Source organism: Cibotium barometz, chromosome 40 (assembly GCF_041138505.1).
Source record: "Cibotium barometz isolate CiBa-2024 chromosome 40, ASM4113850v1, whole genome shotgun sequence".
NCBI lineage: Eukaryota > Viridiplantae > Streptophyta > Polypodiopsida > Cyatheales > Cibotiaceae > Cibotium > Cibotium barometz.
In genome coordinates this window covers 36,822,190-36,844,873 of record NC_141085.1, presented here as the reverse complement: position 1 = coordinate 36,844,873, position 22,684 = coordinate 36,822,190, and the positions used below count along the sequence as shown (strand labels likewise).

At 41.9% G+C, this 22,684-nt stretch overlaps 1 protein-coding gene across 1 annotated transcript; it reads left to right on the top strand.

Annotated features, from left to right (window-relative positions):
* The first annotated feature begins 17,451 nt into the window (after positions 1 to 17,451).
* Positions 17,452 to 19,536, top strand: LOC147615465 (copper chaperone for superoxide dismutase, chloroplastic/cytosolic-like). Its single transcript, XM_086779001.1, has 4 exons — positions 17,452 to 17,488; positions 17,700 to 17,741; positions 18,885 to 19,286; positions 19,354 to 19,536. The coding sequence occupies exons 1-4, from the start codon at positions 17,452 to 17,454 to the stop codon at positions 19,488 to 19,490; spliced, it is 618 nt and encodes a 205-aa protein (XP_086635127.1). The 3' UTR covers positions 19,491 to 19,536.
* Positions 19,537 to 22,684: the final 3,148 nt, after the last annotated feature.

The following is a 22,684-nucleotide window of genomic DNA, read 5'->3' as shown; positions in this document are numbered from 1 at the left end:
CATGGCGGTGATGAGCTCAAGCAAGACAACACCAAAACTATACACATCGCTTTTATTGGTGAATTGACAAGTGAGATGGTACTCAGGATCCAGGTAGCCATGAGTGCCCACCACCGTGCCGAAGGTGAGGTGGGTGGCACTTGAAGTGAGAAAACATGAAGCACCGAAGTCAGCTACCTTAGGGTTGTATGACTTGTCGATGAGGATGTTGGTGGACGTTATGTCTCGGTGAAGAATGGGCGGGCACATCTTATGGAGATGATTGAGTGCCGTTGCTGTCTCCACTGCAATATGAAGCCGCTTTGCCCAACTTGAGACTAGTGGGCTTTTTGGAATGTCTCTGCCTGGGTGCAAGTGATCCTAGAGTGTCCCATTCGCCCCCACAAATTCATAAACAAGCAGGGGCACTCGGGTCTCTACACAGCAGCCCAATAGTCGGACAACATTCTGATGTGTGGTATCTCGGACACGAAGGACTTTATTTGGTCTTCTTCCCTATCCACATCGTCCATGTTCTTGGCCTTCTTGATGGCCACCTTGCCATGGTTGGGCATGTTGCCCCAATACCTGTGCTGGCCACCGTGAGCTTGGGATTGTTTGAAGCTGCTACAGTGCGCGCGAAACGCGAAAGGAAATTGAACACACATTGAAGTTTTTTTAAAGATTTGGTCTCATAAACGACCCAAAAAAAAAACGTGGGTTATGCATCGCAATTTCGATGCTTATGCCACTCATTTCCAGTTTGCTATGGTCGCTACTACGGTGGCATATACAACTGCATTTTGAAGGTTACATAAGCATCCACAAAAGCGACCCTGCTATTTTCTTCATATTTATATGAGGGTCGCTATGTATAGACCATTCTTGTAGTGGAAAAAACAGACAACCGTGCTGTTAGATGTGTTTATAGACGTGCTCCGACAGTCTTATCTGTTCTTCCCTTTCCCCTTCCTTTTCCTTCTCTTTCCCTTCCCCTTCCCCTTCCCCTTCCACTTCCACTTACAAGAACCACTTCCAAGAAAAGGATTGCATATTGAATGATGGAAATAAGTGATTGCATGAATGAAGAAAGGGATTGCATGAATGATGGAAAGGGATTGCATGATTGAAGAAAGGGATTGCATGAATGATGGAAAGGGAAAGCATGATTGAAGAAAGGGATTGCATTCGAGGGATTGCATTCTCTTTTTCTCTCCTTTCTCCTCTCTTTCGTTCTCTTTTCTCCTCTCTTTTCCTCTCTTTTTCGCTCTTATCTCCTCTCTTTCCTTCTCTTTTCGTCTCTTTTCTCATCTCTTTCCTTCTCTCTTTTTCTCTCTTTCTTTCTTGTCTTTTCTCCTCTCTTTCCTTCTCTCTTTTTCTCTCTTTTATCCTCACCTTTTCTCTCTTTTTCCTTCTCTCTTTTATCCTCTCTTTCCTTCTCTTTTCGTGGTAATTTTCCTCTCTTATCTCCTCTCTTTTTTTCTCCTCATTTTTCTCTATTTTCCTCCCTTTTATCCCCTCTTTCCTTCACCTTGTCTCTCTTTTTTCTTCTCTCTTTTATCCTCTCTTTCCTTCTCTTTTCATCTCTCTCTCTTATCTCCTCTCTTTCCTTCTCTTTTCATCTCTTTCCTTCTCTTTTTCTCTCTTTTCGGCCTCCTCTCTTTCTCTCTTATCTCCTTTCTTTTTCTCTCTTTTCCTCTCTTTTCTCCTCTCTTTCCTTCTCTTTCCGTCTCTTTTCTCATCTCTTCCTTCTCTCTTTTTCTCTCTTTCCCTGTCCTCTTTTCTCCTCTCTTTCCTTCTCTCTTTTTCTCTCTTTCCCTGTCCTCTTTTCTCCTCTCTTTCCTTCTCTCTTTTTCTCTCTTTTTCTCTCTTTTATCCTCACCTTTTCTCTCTTTTCCTTCTCTCTTTTATCCTCTCTTTTCGTGGTAATTTTCCTCTCTTATCTCCTCTCTTTTTCTATATTTTTTTCTCCTCGGTTTTCCTTCTCTCTATTTTCCTCTCTTTCCTTCTCTCTATTTTACTCTCTTTTATCCCCTCTTTCCTTCACCTTGTCTCTCTTTTTTCTTCTCTCTTTTATTCTCTCTTTCCTTCTCTTTTCGTCTCTCTTTTTCTCTCTTATCTCCTCTCTTTCCTTCTTTTTTCGTCTCTTTTTCTCTCTTATCTCCTCTCTTTCCTTCTCTTTTCGTCTCTTTTCTCATCTCTTTCCTTCTCTCTTCTTCTCTCTTTCCCTCCTCTCTTTTCTCTCTTATCTCCTTTCTTTTTTTTCCTCTCTTTTCCTCTCTTTCCTTCCTCTCTTTTCCTCTCTTTTCCCATGTGAAGCTTTAATAGCCTGACATTGAACAAGCAGATACAGACTTCTGTCACTCTAATTCAAAGAATGCAGGAGCCTGTAAATACTTGCTCAATGTCAGGCTGTCACTCTATTTTTTCTTTTGCATCTCGTGTGACAAGGGCATGCTTGATAGTAATCTTTTTCTTTTCTTTTCTTCAGTTCATCATTAGGCCAAGATCTTCAGCCTTACCTGATCTTCGAGATGCCATCTTTTGGGAGTTATATAACCTTTTGGAGCACCTTCCCACTCCTGCGGAGTTATACACATACATGATGGGTACTACAAACACCCCTCAGGAGTCGGCAGTACAGACTCCAAACCACCCCAATCCCACACGAACTGAGATTACCCCAACAGAGTGGAGACATCCCAGCTGGCTATACAGAGCCAAGCCCCTTCTCCCCCCCTGCGGGGTCAGGGGGTCCTTCTACCTCCCGACGTACTCTCGTGCCATCGAGAGTCCCTTCTCCAGCTACGAGTGCCCAGCATACTCTTGTGTAGTCGAGAGTTGCTTCTCCACTACGAGCGGCTAGCGTACTAGCTCGACACGATAGGGTAGCAGGCGGAGTAGTAGGGAGAGCGATGGTGGGGGATGCATGGCAGCCTGCTTTGGGAGGGGTAGTGGTGGGGACAGGGATGATTTAGATGATGCAGACATGCCAAAGGGTGATGGTACGATTTACTATGACATCACTCAGACAGGAGGCATCTTGATGGATGCATAAGGGAAGGACATCATGGGCTTCATGCGCTCTGTAATTGCTAACAACTACAAAGATTGCTTTATTCACTACAAAGACCATCCAAAAAAGTTGGCTGATGAGACTTTCCCTGCTGTTCGCTCTAGGTATCCCAATCCCCCCAATGTTCAGTTCACAGATAAATAAACCAAGTCAAAGATTGTTATGATACTTGGCAATAAAAGCTCTTCGCTTAAGAGGTAGGCACTAGCCGAGATTGCCAGGCTCAAGGGAGGTCAACCACCAAGGGGCCAGCCCCACACCGCTCACAAGCGTGAGTGGAAGAAAGCAATGAAGGCAGCGAAGGCAGACCCCAGTCTGTAGCATGTGGAGGCACGAAGGATCCAAATGGAGCAATATGGAAGCATGCATTTTGGAGCAGGGGTGTTGAATCATGGGAGGCCCAATTTGTAAGTATCGATCTCAAATTAAATTGTTTATGTAGTTTATTAGGAAGTTGTTTCTTTGTACTAACCCCTTCGCAAATTGTGTCATCTTGCAGCTTGATATCATGGGCAGGTACCCTACTCCTGTCGAGACAGCCTACCACCGCCACCATCGGAGAGGAGATACATGGAGGCACTTCTATGATGATGGGTTGATTACTGAGGAATTAGTATATCCGGGCTACTGGAGCGCCCCCCAGGTATTTGAAAGTAATTAAATATTGTCAATATTGTAAGTAAAGATTTGATTTTTCATACATTGATACATGTTGTTCCTCGTTTACAGAACCTTGCGGCTGATCAGGAGGGAGAAGATGAGGAAGAAGGGAGCGAAGAAGGGGGCGAAGAAGGGAGCGAGGACGTGGAGAACTTAGATTAGTTGTAGAAGTAGTGCTAACTACTCTTTTTTGTACTTGAAGCCACCGGCTTGGCTTCGTGCCTCTCTTGTAAATACACTCCTCTTATTTTTTGTACTTAAAGCCACAAGACGTGGCTTGGCTTCGTGCTATATGTACATACAAGCACTTTTTGAGCTATGACTTAATATACACTCCTTTTGTTTTTTTGGCTTTCAATTTCCTTGTGCAACGTTCTATCAATTAATGCCTTCTGAACTAAACGTTTTGGAGTTGTAATGTTTTATTCAGAATTGTAATTATCCGCTATAGAAGTGCTAGCAATCGTGCTAATTAAAATGCGATTGGCTGTAAGAATTGAATTGCACAATGTGGAAATGGGATTCTTGTAACTACATAGCATACACAACATACATAGCATTCTGTTCAACCACACAAAATTCTACTTTTATTAACAAAAAATATTCTATAGAGCATCTATAAGTGCGTATATAAACGTGTTTATGTACGCGTCTCTCTGTTTTTTATTAAAAATTTCTAGCAGGGTGTCTATTTGCATGTCTATGTACGCATTTGTCTTTTTCTTTATAATTTGTAGTAGGGCATCTATTTGCGCGTCTATATGCACGTCTATTTGTTATATAGACGCGCTTTTAGACACGGCATTGTCGACGCACCAATAGACATGCAAATAGATGCACCCGTAAGTTTTTTTTAAATTATGGAAACGCATTTGTGTGTGCTAATCTAGCCAATGTGTGACCAATCATGATGGTACGATAATTCCCAGGAAGCATGGGATCCCCTGACTTGAAGATAGGCACAATCGTGGACATATTCCAAGTCTCAGGAAAACCCTCATACATGGCTCGGTTAAACATCATACCAATAAGCTCTGCAAGCATATCTCTCGCATGAATAAAGTGCTCTGCTACCAAACCATCATGATCATATGCTCTCCCAGTCCTCATCCTATCAATAGCTTTCCTTACCATCTCAACAGTAAAGAAAGCACATGTCTCTGGGCATGGCTCCGATGGGTCTATGGCTCCGATGACCAAGAAATTCTAGCATGGCAACCATCTAATCACACGTCATGGCTAGGTCATGGCTAGACGATGATGTAGATGACTACCTACGCTAGGTTGGGCTACCGGCAAAATCCAATGAGTGGATTGTGTGCTCTTGGCAGCGATAGGCACCCAGAGTCGCACAACTAACACAAGAAACAAAGGGGAAAAGAGTGGGAGGTTGGCAATTCTAGCTATATAAAGGCCTTACGGGCAGAGAAACAATTCACCGCACCTAGGAAAAATTTCTCTCCTACCCACTTCCACGCTCTCTCTAAGCCCCCTTCTACCCCTATGATGAATCTTCTGCTGCAACCTCGATGCCGCTTCAAAATGCTACCCAAGTCATGGGATCCATTGTTTTCCTTAGCTCTGCATCCTGCAACACTCCACCAGCCATAGCCATGACCAAGGGAGTTGCAAGATGGGGAGCTAAGGGAAACGGGTCCTCGTTGTTCCCTCAGGCACTCGCATAGAACTCACCTTGGTGATGAGACCCTCATAATTGAGCACAACCCTCGGCACTGGGGAAGGAGAAGTCAACTTAGTGATAAGTTGTAACACACTGCGCCAGTCAAGGCTTGAGGAGGTAGGCACTGGCAACTAAATGCATTTGTGTTGGTTTAGGATTACCTATAACCCCCACAAAATATAACCTTTAGCAAATCCCAAACAACCACCATGCTAATTTTAGTAAATGTTCTCTCCAAACAAGGGAAAATGTAAATCCCAAAGAGTAAACTAATTGCAAACAACCACCGAGCTTATTTGAATCAATCTTCTCTCCAAACAAGGGAAAATGTAAATCCCAAACAGTAAACTAATCGCAAACAACCACCGAGCTTGTTTTAGTGACAATCACTGTGCATGAGGGTCCATCTAATTCATAGGTTCAGATTAGCATTCAGCCGGAATCAGACTATAATAACAATGACTATGCATGAGGGACCATCTAATTGATAGGCTCAGATTAGCATTGAGCCGAAATCAGATTGTAATAACAATGACTCTGCATGAGGGACCATCTAATTCACAGGCTCAAATTTACATTGATCTGGTATCAGACTGTAATAACAATGACTTTGCATCTAGTTCAAAAGCTTAGATTAGCATTCAGTCGGTTTCTCAGGCTGCTGTAATAACAATAGTTTAGAATGAGAACTAGCATTAAGCTGAGATAGACTGTAAGAACATATCACACTATTAGAATTACCATCTAATCGCACGTCATGGTTAGACGATGATGTATATGACCGCCTACGCTAGGCTGGGCTACCAGTTAGCAAAGCTGGGTGTATGTGCCACCGCTCCTCCGCCCTCATCCCATTGAATTATTATGATCTTGGCTCCGATGACTGACTGAGAACTTCTCCCATGGAAACCATCTAATCGCTCGTCATGGCTAGACAATGATGTAAATAACCACCTAGGCTAGGCTAGGCTACCAGTAAGCACCACTGCTCCTCCCCTCTCTTCCTATTGAAATGTCATGATCTTGGCTCCGATGACCAAGAAATTCTAGCATGGCAGCCATCTAATCGCACATCATGGCTAGACGATAATGTAGATGACTACCTATGCTAGGTTGGGCTACCGGAAAAATCCAACGGGTGGATTGTGTGCTCTTAGCAGCGATACGCACCTAGAGTCGCACAATTGACACAAGAAACAAATGGGAAAATAGTGGGAGGTCGGCAATTCTAGCTATATAAAGGCCTTACGGGCAGAGAAACAATTCACCACACCTAGGAAAATTTCTCTCCTACCCACTTCCACGCCCTCTCTAAGCCCCCTTCTACCCCTATGATGAATCTTCTGCTGCAACCTCGATGCCGCTTCATAATGCTACCCAAGTCATGGGATCCATTGTTTCCCTTGGCTCTCCATCCTGCAACACTCCACCAGCCATAGCCATGACCAAGGGAGTTGCAAGATGGGGAGCTAAGGGAAACGGGTCGTCGTTGTTCCATCAGGCAAGCACTGGCATAGAACTCTTCTTGGTGATGAGACCCTCATAATTGAGCACAACCCTCGGCACTGGGGAAGGAAAAGTCAACTTAGTGATAAGCTATAACACACTGAGAGCATGCGTCAGTGTGCTAGAGCTCACAACCAAATTGAGTTCCATGTCCACTGTCGAATGTTGTGCTCAATTAAGCTCACCGTCGAGTTGATTTCCCTGTTGAAATAAGCAATTCCTTGATAATCCCACTAGTTCGTTGAAAGAAGTTGCAAGGAAGAAAGCAATTCCTTTTGATAACCAACCATGTTGTAGGATGGGGAGCTAAGGGAAACCAGTCGTCGTTGTTCCGTCAGGCACTTGGAGAGAACTCAACTTGGAGATGAGCCTCTCATAATTGCACACAACCTTCAGGTTTGGGAAAGGAACTCAACTTGATGATCAGCTCTAGCACACTAAGAGCATGCGTCAGTGTGCTGGAGCTCACCACCATATTGAGTTCCTTGTCCGCTGCTGTCGAATGTTGTGCTCAAGTGAGCTCACTTCCAAGATCAGCTTCCTCTTCCAGTGCCTTGAAAGAAGTTGCTACGAAAAAGGTTATTTCAATTATGAGGTGCTCATATTGTCCCATGCATACGAGGAGCTCCGTGTTAAAATTGTAAGAAAGTCCTACCTACGACGACAGCACTACGGGGTGCTCATATTGTCCCCTGCATACAAGGCACCAAGTCAAAATTGTAAGAAAGTGCTAAAATAAGGGTAAAAAGTGACACCCAATCCTGCCCCACAGTGGTGGTGTTGACAAGTACTAAAAGTGTTTAAAGAAGTGTCACAAAGATAAAGTGCTAGCATCTTTGTATGTAATCTATTTTGTTAAATGTTTTCTTCATATGTAATTTATTGTGTTTCAATTTCGATGTAATACTATTATTGCAAAAACTATCGAATGTAATTTCTTTTGTTTCGATTTCAATGTAGTACCATTATCACCAAAACTATTGTTGCTGTTACTTCGGTAGTGAGAGTGGCTCTAAAGAAGAACAAATGGCATATTTCTACCCTCGTTTACATTTTAATGTAACCATAGGGATCGTTGCACAAGAAATTGTTGAAAAAACTATTTTTAATGTAGTGAAAATGGTTCCAATAACCAACGTGGTGGTTGCAAAGGAAACTATACTAAATTGCAAATGTCTACATTTTCATAAGCTTGGAACTAAAATAGCTCAAAGAACATGTGCGGTGGTTGAGAAATTGTTGCATAAGGGAGTAATATGACTAAAATATCTCCCAAATAACACTATTTTCCTTGGTTTAGAACTAAAATAGCTCCAACATCCAACGCGGTTGTTGTGGATATGGACCTTGAGGAGTCCCCTTTAGAGATTAACATGCCACGGTGGTCTTCATGCCAACGTGGTGGTCTCTCCATGCGAACATCATTGCTTGAACCAGCACGGTGGTTAGCAAACATGGCAAGGTGAAGTGTGTGATGTAGTCAGGCCAGAGGTAGAGCAATAATCTCTGTGCTCATGATGAGTAAATACATATAGTGTCATGTGTCGAGATCTACACTATTGACCATTAGAATTGTGATTGGGTCAGCTTAAACACCAGTTAAGGCTTGAGGAGGTAGGCACTGGCAACTAATTGCATTTGTGTTGGTTTAGGATTACCTATAACCCTCACAAAATATAACCTTTAGTAAATCCCAAACAACCACCGTGCTTATTTTAGTAAATGTTCCCTCCAAACAAGGGAAAACGTAAATCCCAAATAGTAAAATAATTGCAAACGACCATCGAGCTTATTTCAATCAATCTTCTCTCCAAACAAGGGAAAATGTAAATCCCAAACAGTAAACTAATCGCAAACAACCACGGAGCTTGTTTTAGTGACAATCACTGTGCATGAGGGACCATCTAATTCATAGGTTCAGATTAGCATTTAGCCGGAATCAGACTATAATAACAATGACTATGCATGAGGTACCATCTAATTGATAGGCTCAGATTAGCATTGAGCTGGAATCAGAGTGTAATAACAATGACTGTGCATGAGGGACCATCTAATTCACAGTCTCAAATTTACATTGATCTGGTATCAGACTGTAATAACACTGACTTTGCATCTAGTTCACAAGCTTATATTAGCATTCAGTCAGTTTATCAGGCTGTAATAACAATAGTTTAGAATGAGAACTAGCATTAAGCTAAGATAGATTGTGAGAACATATCACACTATTAGAATTACCATCTAATCGCACGTCATTGGCTAGACAATGATGTATATTACTGCCTATGCTAGGCTGGGCTAGCAGCAAGGCTGGGTGTATGTGCCATCGCTCCTCCCCCCTCATCCCATTAAGTTATTATGATCTTGGCTCCAATGACTCAAAAATTCTCCCATGGTGACCATCTAATCGCTCGTCATGGGGTTAGACAATGATGTAAATAACGGCTAAGCTTGGTGCATGTGCCACTGCTCTTTCCTCTCTTCCTATTGAAATATCATGATCTTGGCTCCGATGACCAAGAAATTCTAGCATGGCAACCATCTAATCACACGTCATGGCTAGACGATGATGTAGATGACTACCTATGCTAGGTTAGGCTACCGGCAAAATCCAACGAGTGGATTGTGTGCTCTTAGCAGTGATAGGCACCCAGAGTCGCACAACTGACACAAGAAACGAAGGGAGAAAGAGTGGGAGGGAGGCAAGTCTAGCTATATAAAGGCCTTAAGGGCAGAGAAATAATTCACCGCACCTAGGAAAATTTCTCTGCTACCCCTTCCACGCTCTCTCCAAGCCCCCTTCTACCCCTATGATGAATCTTCTGCTACAACCTCGATGCCCCTTCATAATGTTGCCCAAGTCATGGGATCCATTGTTTGCCTTGGCTCTCCATCTTGCAACACTCCACCAACCATAGCCATGACCAAGGGAGTTACAAGATGGGGAGCCAAGGGAAACAGGTCGTCTCGTTGTTTTGTCAAAAGTACTGGCAGAGAACTCAACTTGGTGATGAGACTCTCATAATTGAGCACAACCTTTGGCAATGGGGAAGGAGAACTCAATTTTGTGATAAGCTGTAACACACTGAGAGCATGCGTCAATGTGTTGGAGCTCACCACACCAGATTGAGTTTCCTATCCATTGTCGAATGTTGTGCTCGATTGAGCTCACCGCCAAGTTCAATTCCCTCTTCCAGTGCCTTGAAAGAAGTAATTCCTTCATAACCCTGCCAGTGCCTTGAAAGAAGTTGCTATGACGAAGGCAATTCCTTGAAAGACTTGAAAGAAAAACCTCATTACCAACCATGTTGCAAGATGGGGAGCCAAGGGAAATAGGTTGTCATTGTTCCGTGAGGCACTGGGAGAGAACTGGGAGAGAACTCAACTTGGTGTTGAGCCTCTCATAATTGTGCACAACCTTCGGCTTTGGACTCAACTTGGTGATCAGCTCTAACACACTAAGAGCGTTCGTCAGTGTGCTAGAGCTCACCACCATATTGAGTTCCCTGTCCGCTATCGAATGTTGTGCTCGATTGAGCTCACCTCCAAGTTGAGTTCCCTCTTCTAGTGCCTTGATAGAAGTTGTTATGAAAAAGGTTATTTCAATTATGAGGTGCTCGTATTGTCCCCTGCATACGAGGAGTTCCGGGTCAAATTTGTAAGAAAGTCCTACCCACGATAGCACTACAAGGTGCTCGTATTGTCCCCTGCATACAAGGCACCATGCCACCAAGTCAAAAGTAAGAAAGTGCTAACAAGGGCAAAAGTGACACCCAGCTACCACAGTGCTGGTGTTAACAAGTGCTTAAAGAAGTGTCACAAAAACAAAGTGCTAGCGTCTATGTATGTAATCTGTTTTGTTAAATGTTTTCTTCGGATGTATTTATTTTGTTTCAATTTTGATGTAATACTATTATTGTAAAAACTATCGGATGTAATTTTTTTATGTAATTTCTTTTGTTTCAATTTCAATGCAGTACCATTATCGCCAAAACTATTGTTGCTGTTACTTCGGTAGTGAAAGTGGCTCTAAAGAAGAACAAATGGCATATTTCTACCCTCATTTACATTTTATTGCAACCATAGGCATCGTTGCATAAGAAATTGTTGAAAAAACTGTTATTGCTATAGTGAAAACGGTTCCAATAACCAGCACGGTGGGTTAGAACTATGATAACTCCAATATCCAATCCGGTGGTTACAAGGAAACTATACTAAATTGCAAATGTCTACATTTTCCTTAGCTTGGAACTAAAATAGCTCCAAGAACGTGTGTGGTGGTTGAGAAATTGTTGCACAAGGAGTAATACGACTAAAATCTCTCCAAAATAACACTATTTTCCTTGGTTTAGAACTAAAATAGCTCCAACATCCAGCGTGGTGGTTGCGGATATGGACCTTGAGGGGTCCCGTTAGAGATTGACATGCCACGGTGGTCTTCATGCCAACGTGGTGGTCTCTCCATGCCAACATCATTGCTTCAACCAACATGGTGGTCAGCACAGCAAAAGATTGTGTTGGCAAAGCTACGCAATGACAAGTGGCAAGGCAAAAGTTTTGTGCTGTAGTCAGAGGCCAACGTGGTTGTGTTCAAACCAGCACCGTGGTTAGCACGGCAAAAGATTGTGTTGCACATGACAGATGGGGAAGCTATGCAAGCAAACATGGCAAGGCAAAGCGTGTGTGATGTAGTCAGGCCAGAGGCAAAGCAAAAGTCTCTGTGCCCATGAGTAAATGCATATAGTGCCATGTGTCAAGCTCTACGCTATTGACCATGATAAGATTGCATCTCATTATTATGCCAATGCACCTTCATGACATCGGGAAAATTTTCGGCGAGAGCATCGGTCCGCGCAAAATTCAAATATTCACCTGGAAGCATATCGCGTCGCAGCCCCAAAATGGCCCCGAAAATAGTTCCGCGATTGCTCGGGGGGTGCACCACTAAGAAATCCTAGGTATCACGTGCATTCAAGGGGTATTTAAAAAACCCCTCAACTAAAATTTCCCCCCCAATAAATCCACCCCTCTTTACTTATGAACTAACATATTTTTCCCTAAATTTGAATTAAAAAACCCCTCCTATTATTGTAATCCTATTAGTTTTTTCCCAAAAGTGGGATTGAAATACCTGTCCTTTTGAATGCACGTGGTATACTAAAATTTTAGAGGTGAGCCCCCCGAGTGCAATTGGCTACACTGAAGCAAACATTGACCCCTCTTCTCTTTTCTCTTCCTCTCCTTCTCTCTTATTCTTCTTCTTTCTCTTCTCCTTCTCTTATTTCCTCTTCTCTACTTCTTTTTTTCTTTCTCTTATTTCCTCTTCTCCTTCTCTTATTTCCTCTTCTCCTATCCCTCCAATAAAACTCTTAATAAAGGTGGTAGGACTTGGAAAATTCTCAAAATGGACATTTTTTAAGAACGTTTTTCATCTGCAATGTAGACTGTGGGCGACCCTGCAAGTTATGTGAATGAAATGCAGACTGTAGGCGACCCCTTAAGTTGTTCCTTGGGGGATCCACATCCCAAAATTTTAGTGTACCACATGCATTCAAAAGAAGGGGTATTTTAGTTCCACTTTTGGAAAAAATTTAACAAGTTTACAATACCAGGAGGTGTTTTTAATTCGACTTTAGGAAAAAATCAATTAGTTTATAAGTAAAGAGGTTTAGATTTCAAGGGGGTACATAAAAGAATAATTCATAGTTAGGGAAGTATTCATGTGTGTGTGTGTGTTCCTGTGTAAAGAAATAAGTGTCTGTCACAACAAGACAAAGCAACTATAGACGCGCTTGATAGATGCACAAAATAGCGGGCGCGTCTATAGACACTGCTCGAATAGCAAAAATATGGGCGCGTCTAATAGCGCATTTATTAGCGCATCTGCACTGTGAATTAGACGGAATTAAGATGCGGATTTAGATGCAAAATAGAGAATATAGAAAATGAAATTTTGGTGCAAGTTGATAAATGTACATCACTGCTTTCTTAACATTGCCCATGATTACCAAAGAACGTAATTTTAACAAAAATATCAATGCTTTTTGGCAAACTCACATATACAAAAATAAAGTGAGGTGAGGAGAATGAGACAATATGTAAGATAGTTTTGCCACCAATATCAATGATGGGCTACGGTTCAATCTCATCCTCAATGAGATCAACCCTTGTTAAACTATCTACTTTAAAATCCAAACTAGTGTTGAGATCTACAAATACATTCAACCCACTACTACTTGTGCTACTCATGTGCTCATTGAAATCAGCATCACCAATGGTAGGCTCGTCCTCACGGGATAATGGCCTCAATATCTGTATCTCCTATCTCATGATCATCCTCCTCTCTCGTATCATGGTCATCATCACCTCCATGGCCATGATCATCCTCCATACGCTCCATATTAGTAAATGTACTATACATCACTTTGGAATGTGGCGTAATAGGTATGACATGCTACCACCTATTATTATCCACCATTGGTTGATAGACAACCTAATTCAAACACAAATACAATCATGTTATTTTCCTTGCATCAAAGGTATCAAATATTTAAAAGTGAGTATTTTTATGTGTGTGTACAATACCTGTTCACATTGTTGTGGTAGTACTAGTGTATCCTTCTTACTTTGCCAACACTTTATGGAGTCAATAGTTACAAAGCCACTTGCATGGCGTTTGATTGTTGCATTAGGGCCTCTTTCCACCATGTCCTTAAACCACTTTACATCCAAAACATACACAAAGAAGCGTCGAAAGTCAAGCTTAATAATATCTTGGATTATGCCACAATAATCATCCATGGCTCCATTGGCTCCATTGGCTCCCTCAAAGCTAGCAATGATGCCGCAATCTTGTGTGTTTTTGTTATCATCATCAATCCGTTGTGTTCGAAAATGCTTGCCCTCACACCATATAGCAGTGAACATAGTACACTACACCAAGACAAAATCAATTAAATAAGCAATCTAAATTGTTGAAAGCTCCTAACTTATGCATAACATTCTATATACCGACCTTGCTCATGCATCCCCTAGCATACTCCCATTCTTCCATTGTGATATGCATCCCCTCGTCTCTCTCTGCACTCTCCATTTCGTAAAGTAGCCAATCCACATGAATATCCTTTGGAAGTTCTCTTAGATGCTGAGAGTATGGCACACGAGATCCGTGGTATGTACGAAAGAGGACCCTTTCTCCTTGTCTTCTTGCCTTTGCATCCTCGTATCTTGTCACCCATCTTTTCATCACATCACTATTAAGCATGCAATAGAGGTTGATATTATTAAGCAACTCCGTGTCTATTACTTTGCTGCGTCCTTTCCCTTGAGGCACAATAGAGGTCATCCTTAGGTCTTCATCATCTCTCCATAGTCGTGGGAGAGAGCTATCCACATCAACAAGAAACTCATATATATAAGTGACTCCTGTACAAACCAACAACCCTCGGCCATGCTACCTTCGGGTCTTGCATTTTGTCTCACAAAACCCTTCAAGGTCTTCATGAAGCGCTCAAGGAAGAACAACCATCGTGCATGTACAGTACTGCATATAGTAATCTCATCCACCAAATGCACTATGAGATGAAGTTGGCTTGTGAGAATAGAACGTGGAAATGTCTCCTCCACTAAACAAACCACCTCCACTGACATAACTCGAGCATTATCAAGCGTGGTGGGATCTATTTCCTTTGAGCTCACATACCTAAAAAGGAAAAAGTACGCAATATTAGCAATATGAACACAAGCTCGCCCATCTTGTAAATACAATATTCACATTTTGTATCCTATAAGGTACCTCAAAATCTCGCCCATCTTGTAAATACAATCCTTCACGTCCTTCGATGCACTGCGAGAAATGCTAGTAGATAGTATGAACTGAACACACGAGGAATGGTTGATTAGTTGCTTCTAATTCACTCACAAATTTGGAAGAAAAAAGATTTTATGCACATAAAATACTTACTTGGAGCATCTTGTGCCAATCATGAGATTTCAAGCCACATAATTGCTCTACACCTCTACGCCACATTCTTGAAGATATGCATGGAATCAAGCAGGTGATTGATCTTGAGGTGGGACCAATATGGTAAACGATAAAAGATGGAGTATCTAAACAAAAGCTGGTGTTAGCGGGTAATCTTTATTTCCAGCCAATATAGCACACAATAGTGTCCAAAACACACCACCATGAGGAGAGAACTACCACCTAGCACCACAACCCAGCACAAACACCAAATGAAGGCACCAGTACACTTAGCTAATGTCCCATGTTCTCCAACTGACACAAACCGATATCTGAGTACACTCCAAGCTCCTAAAATTGTACGATTGACTCCTCTAGATGTCCTCCCAGGTTAGCTCTAACCTCCCAGAGCTTTGATCTTTAATTACAAACCTTCATCTACCCTTAGCTAACCACTAGTTGATCATAAACTCTCTCAGCTCTAACACCAACCGATCAGATTCTAGCAGTATACTAGTTCAGAAGCCTAATGCTGATTATAGTCAGATATACATCCATCTGACTCCCAAACTATCCTCCAACATTAGCATGCTTCAAGACCTTGTTTAGAGCTCCCATAGCACTTGTCAACACTCCTTTGCTGACCTAAATTCACCTCAACTGATACAGAGCTAATAGAAAACTGACTCTGAAATCCTCCTCATGTCAGGTAAAAGCCCTCCAGACTCACCAACCTTCCTAACTTCTAGTTCTAAATCTCAAGGCATCACCGAACACTTGCCTGATGCTCTGCAATAACCTTCTAATAGCTCTCCGACTGAACTTGACTAAAAATTGACTCAATAGTCTAATACAAAACCGACTGATTCAACAGCCTCCTCAACTGAAACCTAAATCTTCACTCACGTGTCCTCTGACCTTCCCTAGATTGTAGGCTTCTCCAATTTCAAAGAGATATCATACCAAAGACTCACCACCACTAACTCCAACTAGCACCATTCTCACTGCTCTGACCAATCTAACCTAACTGCCGACAACAACTACTAACAGTCTTCTGACTCTGAAATACTTTCTCCTTCATTATTGCTGATAGCTAACTATCAAATCTGACTCAAAACTTTTCCCTTCAACACAAAGATACCAAAACTACTCCTGAACACCCACAACTGACTCCTACTGGGCTTCAGCTAATCCTAATCGACTCCCTTCTGACCTGACACAGTCCTGAGTTGACATCTAGACCACAAACAATGCCAAGCCTATCATACAATCCTCTAATTGGTTCTAATTGTCAACCTAGACCTCAAAAGTGTTAAACAAGACCAGACTAATACTTTTACAACCTCAGCTGAGCTATCCTGACACACAACTGACCAAGTTGCCTCATCAGAACTTGCTAACTTAAACACAAGCTAGCTGCTGACACAGATCTAATTCAACACAAGCTAGCTGACACAGATCTGATTCAACACAAGTCAGCTCTTCACTCACAATTGTTTCTTCCTAACAAACTCTATCAAAACAACGGGGATAGAACATAAAAGAGAGAATCACCACAAAACAAAGGGAGTTTCACACAATTATCCCAAAAAAGCCTTTTATTCTCAACTTCACAAAGAAACAGAAATAACAACCATAGTTGCAGCTATACTCTGGAGACAATCACCAACAAACATTGTAGAGAATCGTTGAATAAGACTTTGAGCTGGTCCAAGTTCCAATAGATTTGCAACCTCAGAGGTCCTAGGGAACCCAACTCCTACAAGACCCTCTCACCTTTGCAACCTCTGCTATGGGAAGACTCAAGTCTAATCAAACAAAACCTGCATCATCTTCTTCTCAATCAAAATAGTCACAACAAACTTTCACTGAACTGCTTCACCCAAGCGTCTCTCTTGGCCCCTTCATGAATCACTCTCTATTCCTTTTTTCTTAGCTCCCTTCTCGACCCTCTTCTCGACCCTCTTCTCCAATCTCTTATGCATGTCTAGCTCACACACAATCCAATCTTCTCTCCACTGCTTCCCACAACTATTTCCCTTTTCGCAATCCCCCCTCCTCTACTGCATACAAGTGTTCTTTTCTTCTTTTGGTTGTGGTGACAATGGCTAATTTTCATTTTTGGAAAGTGGCCACGCAGCAATTATCTTTTCCTAAGGTTTCTAACCATACATCAATGAGTTATTTCATTTTTTGGGGTGCAGTGGACATATCTATTAGGCATTTTCTTTGGGCACAAAAAAACCTATCAACAAACTTAGCTGTGTGAGCCTTATATATGGTGTTAGTTTGGGAGGAAATTAAGCAAGCCATTTCTACTCCCACAGACAAGGAAGAAAGACTTTGCATGGTCGTGGAATATATTCAAGTTTTTATAGAGCAAGAGATATTCCACGACTTCCTATGGTCGTGGAATATATTCAAGCTTTTATAGAGCAAGAGAGGCTTAGAAAGGGAATGTCCCATGTCCATGCGACTTCCTATGACACAGGTTAGGACAGATAATGTGCGAGGTCCTACTTGAGTGAGATGAAAACACCATCAATAAACCATATTGATCCCACATATGTGGTGATGCCTAGCTACACGATGGACCAAGCCCCGGCTATTACTATTGTTCCTCAAGGTTACACAGGATTCCAAGAATCAACTAGCATGGTCTTCACATTCCTAGGCCATAGAGAGGTACCCACTCAAGATGATGTTAACACAATTTCAGGCTTTTGTCCCAAATTCAAGTTTAAGGACACCTTTCTTCCCCCCATTAGTGGTGACTTTAGTAAGCACAATTTGGCTCTTAGAGGTGGTTCCCACATAAGAGTTTTATGCTCCTAAAGTGGGCAAACGAACTCTGATTTGCGATCTAACTGAAGCATTGAGTCTGTGGTGACATGGGTACGAGAATGTGGAAAGAATGGCTCCTCCTAGAAGATGCCAAAATACTATCTCGAGAAGTGTGCATAATAACGACCCTAGAGGGAATGCCCCAAATCACTACAAGAGTAGAAACTTGTAGCGATCCTTACGAGGGTTGCTATACAGAAGTCGTTCCAAAGGTCGCTCTTGACCATTTTTAGCGACGTTTTTGAGATGCATAAACGATGCTTTTTGGGTGGCATAAACCATGTTTCGAGGGTGGCATATACATCACATTTGGGTGGCATAAATGACGTTACGAGGGTGGCATAAACCACGTTTCGAGGGTGGCATAAACGACATCACAAAGGTGGCATAATTGACCCTATTTAAGTGGCATAAACACCCAAGTTTGGGTGGCACAAGCGACCCAATTTGTATTATTTTTTTAAGCCGTTGGGGTCGCTTAAAAGACCTTTGTTCTGAACATTTTTTTTTAGCCGATGCGCATTCTCTCTCTCTCTCTCTCTCTCTCTCTCTCTCTCTCTCTCTCATACACATTATCTCCACTTGTGTCTCTTGCACACACATTCTCTCTCTCTTTCTCCCTCTCTTTCTCCCTCTCTCTCTCTCTTTCTCCCTCTCTCTCTCTCTCTCACACACGCACACTTCACATAAACATTAGTCTCTCTCTCTCTCTCTCTTTCTCCCTCTCTCTCTCTCTCACACATACACACACACTTCACGTAAACATTGGTCTCTCTCTCTCTCTCTCTCTCTCTCTGTCTCTCTCTCTCTCTCTCTCATACACACTTGCCTCTTTATCACACACACATCTGTACGTATACAAACATCATAAAAAATCTCTCTTTCTCTCTCTCTCTCTCTCTCTCTCTCACACACACACACACATACGCTGTCGTGCTATGGCACGTCTATGGTGTGAAACCATGCATATGAAGCCATCAAATGCAAATCCAGATGCATGGGATTAAGTGCCATGACTTGAGTCATTATATGATGTCTAAGTACATATGTTCATATTGTAAATGAGGTTCAATAAGACGAGTTGAGGCTGAGCCACGTCTCAAAACCTCTGTACATGAGTGTGGTGTGAATCATGGAGTTTTTATGCTTATGGTAGACCTAGTAGTAGGGAACACTAGAGCAGACTGGTCGGAAAGCAAGACTCATTGGCCAAGGCGCTCTTGAATATTTTCAAAATGCTGCCACAGTAGCCGAGTTCAAAGGCCCAGAAATATTTGGTGTAGTGCGTATAGTGCAAGTAAGCATGGAGCTAGCACGTGTTGAGGCTAATTTTAGCAGATTGTCTGAAGGGCCTCATGGATGGTCCATCAATGAATATGGTGATTTAACACGAGGTGCTGCTAGTACTGGCAACATATACAGTAGTTCACTTGACACAACTCTGAGTGAACCTGTAGGTGACCTTGGAGTTCTTGTCGTGAACGTTGCTGGTAAAGCAGAGTATCTCGGATTCGAGCCCATGCTGAAAGTAGCAGACTTACCTGGGAGAGCACTGGTGGTTTATGGAACAGAGGACAAGAGTAAACCTGGAATTGCAGTTGAAAGTAGCAGACTTACCTGGGAGAGCACTGGTGGTTTATGGAACAGAGGACAAGAGTAAACCTGGAATTGCAGCTGTTGTTATTGCACGGAGTGCAAGCATGGGCGAAAATTACAAGAAGTTGTGTACCTGTGATGGCACGGTGATTTGGGAGTCTACGAACAACGATTTTGTGAAGGTCTAGAATACAATGCTATATACAATGAGGCCCTCTACTTGGAGCACTTACAGTGAGATTTGATTACAGTACTGTAGCTGGAAACGTGTTCGAAGGTGGTGGCTTACGTGGTAGAAGTACGAAGGCGTTCTTTTTAAAAAAAATGGAATATCCGAATATTAAGCTGGAAAAAAGGAGCCGCAAGCGTATTTCAATTTTGGGAAATTCAAAATTTTAGCTGAAAAAGCGAAAGGAGCCGATTCTCTTGCGGGAAAGAAATGGGGGAAAAAACCAGAAACGCAGGGAGAGGAGGGGATAGGCAGAAACGAGGAGAAGAAAAAAAAAACAGAGTGGGAATCTTGCAGAATATCTCGTTTTGTGAGGATTACTTCTGTTCAAGCCTTGTAGGGGTTTGAATTAGAGAGGAATTGAAACTCCATCCAGTGATACGCTTTCTGAAAAATTCAAAAGAAGAAGTGATGCGCTGCTGAATTCATGCAAAGGATGACTGGCTGGCGACTTCGGTGCTACAACCTCTTGTGAACTGAGTGAAGGACTTCATAGACGCAAAGGTTGGTGCATACTTTGTGGCTATCGGTGGCTACTATTCAATTGATGGTTCTCATTCAAGCTCGGTCTCTAATGCAACACATATTATGGTGAGATAAGCTGCTGTATTGATGATCAAAACATGAAAGCAATCGCCCTATGAAGGAGAGGAAGATCAAGGAGACTCAAAATAAAGTGAGACTGATTTCCACATAAAAAAGGCATCTTGGTTTTTGCTAGTATATACCCTTTAATGATATGTTCATGTAAAGTATAATCCAACTCCTTCTCACTAAAGGCACGGCAACACAAGGAGGAGTCTTGGTATATGAAAATAGAAAGGTATAAAGAGTTTCTGGGACTTAGATTTTATTTTGTAAAAAAGCTACTTGGATGGATTTTGGATTTCTAGACATGGAGTCTCCTAAAATCACATGAATATGTTGTACATATGCCACATGCCATCTTTTGCTTTGTGAGTTCTTGGATTCTGAAAGCAGGTTTTTATGAGATCAAGAGTCATCTTGAAATGGAGATGTTGACATTATGTGAAACATGTGATGTGAATGGTTACATGTATATGGGAATCTTTTGAAGATTGTGCTATGCCTACATGTGGTATGTTTGAGGCTTTTGGATAAAGAGTCAGGAGATCTATGCTTGGAACTGGTCATGCTCTTGACACGTAACTTAGGTGGAATCATCAAGTTGAATTTGGGAATGTTTTGAAGTGAATTGGCACATGTACATGTCATCCAAAATGGAGATGTCTTATGCCTCTTGAAGAGATATATATTCTGTTTCCTTGGTGGGATTTGAAAACGACTCTCACAGCCAGAAGTCTCGCACTTTCCCAGCGATACCGCCCACGTCACGACAACGCACGCGCATTCGTGTACGACAAAAGACCCAAGAATCGACATACATCGACTTTTGAAAAAGCAATGGCCGACATCGATTACGGTAAGTATAAATTAAATTTTACAATCAATTAACATTTAAATCTGTAGATTTAGGAGGTAGACACTTCAAGAAACTCTTGATAGATGTAACACATGTGCATCATGGCCAAAAACACACATACATAAAGAAAATGTTAATGAAAGAGCGCCATCATTCTGAATAAGCGACTATATGTACCAAAAAATTATGTCTACAAAATTAGCACTAAATGGCTCTATCATTAATCGGAGTCATCGGAGGAAGAGTCCTCCTCTTGTACATTCTTGGGTGGTTGCGATGATAACCCTGCTGCTACCTGTCGACGAGCAACCTCGTCCATGTCGTTCTCACCATGTTGCTCCTGCAATTAAAAATGTCTATTAGCTCTTTGAGTATAAAAAAAACCACATAACATATAACACATGCAGATATTGATTGGCATAAAATAATATTTGATAGAATTACTTACAAAAGCATCGGGTGTCGGCATCTCCTTCTGTAGCGCTCTATAGCCGTAAATTGTGGCTCTCCGTATCTCGTCTGCAAATGGTGCTCGACCATAATCCTTTCTCTGTCATTTAAACATTGCATATATATAAGTAAGAAGTGAATTGAATGCATATGAGATCATAGATACATGGATACATATATATACAAATAGCTAGATAGATAGACGAACAAAAAATTTGTGCACTTACAAAGAGTGCTCGAAAGCCACTAGAGCCCATCCGGCCAAGCCGAGAGCTGTGCCCTGACTGGACATGAGCTTGTGCTGCCTCCTTGCAAATTAAATGCGCTTTTATATGAATATATAATTAATGCTATTCGAGAAGTACCTATCATATGAATTGAGTGAATTAACTTTGTGTACCTTCTGTTGAGGCCATGTCACTCTCAAGCGAATCTCTTTCCTGAAGTGCTGCCAAGAATCTCTGCACATCGCAGGTGGGCGTGTATGCTCAGGGACGGCCACAAATTTCCTAAGCATTTAACAACAGTGTGTTATTACAAGGTTTCACAATTTACGATCAATAAACATATGGATGGATATATAAACACATATACATAGGTAGGTGGATAGATAAATAGATAAATGTAGCGGTCTGTATGCGCTATGGATGCTCAATTGGGTGCATTTGGAGAGCGTACTGGCTCTTCGAATGGACCAATTGCACATCCATAGTGCATACGGACCGGCCGACGGTCCGTATATACTATGCTAATGCATTTGGGTGCATGTCAATTACACCTTGAAGAACTATTTTGTGCAAGGTTACTGTAAGCCTCTAATATGGACATAAGTACAGTAAGAAGGTATGATTACAAATTAACTAGTTTCTGCTGAGGGAAGAACATTATTCCTAACCTGGGGATAAGCAAATATGCATTGTGCACTACCATAGCATTTACAAACACTTCTAGGATGATTTTGTATGTGTATTATTTTTGTTCAAGTTTTCTTTGATTTTTAATGATATTAATATGACATTAATATTTTATGAATGCAAATTCCAGGTCATCCTCTGGGACACCGCCTCCTCCCACTCTTCCTGTGCGTCCTCTCTATAGTTGCGAGAGGAGATGGTTCCTCTTCTTCCACATCATCTACGACACTAGGTGACTCACAAACATATTACGTTGAAAGAATCCCATGTTGGTGTGCAGCATGCCATGGCACTCATCGACGAATGCGACGCATATGTTTTGCCCATATGGAGCAGTATGGTCCA

What these genes read in the sequence shown, in the direction of transcription:
- LOC147615465 (XM_086779001.1), top strand. Translation starts at nt 17,452, where the DNA reads ATGGACCAAGCCCCGGCTATTACTATTGTTCCTCAAG. An exon ending in TATTACTATTGTTCCTCAAG is followed by an intron (nt 17,489 to 17,699) that starts GTTACACAGGAT and finishes ATGCTCCTAAAG; the next exon opens with TGGGCAAACGAACTCTGATT. An exon ending in TTATGGAACAGAGGACAAGA is followed by an intron (nt 19,287 to 19,353) that starts GTAAACCTGGAA and finishes TTTATGGAACAG; the next exon opens with AGGACAAGAGTAAACCTGGA.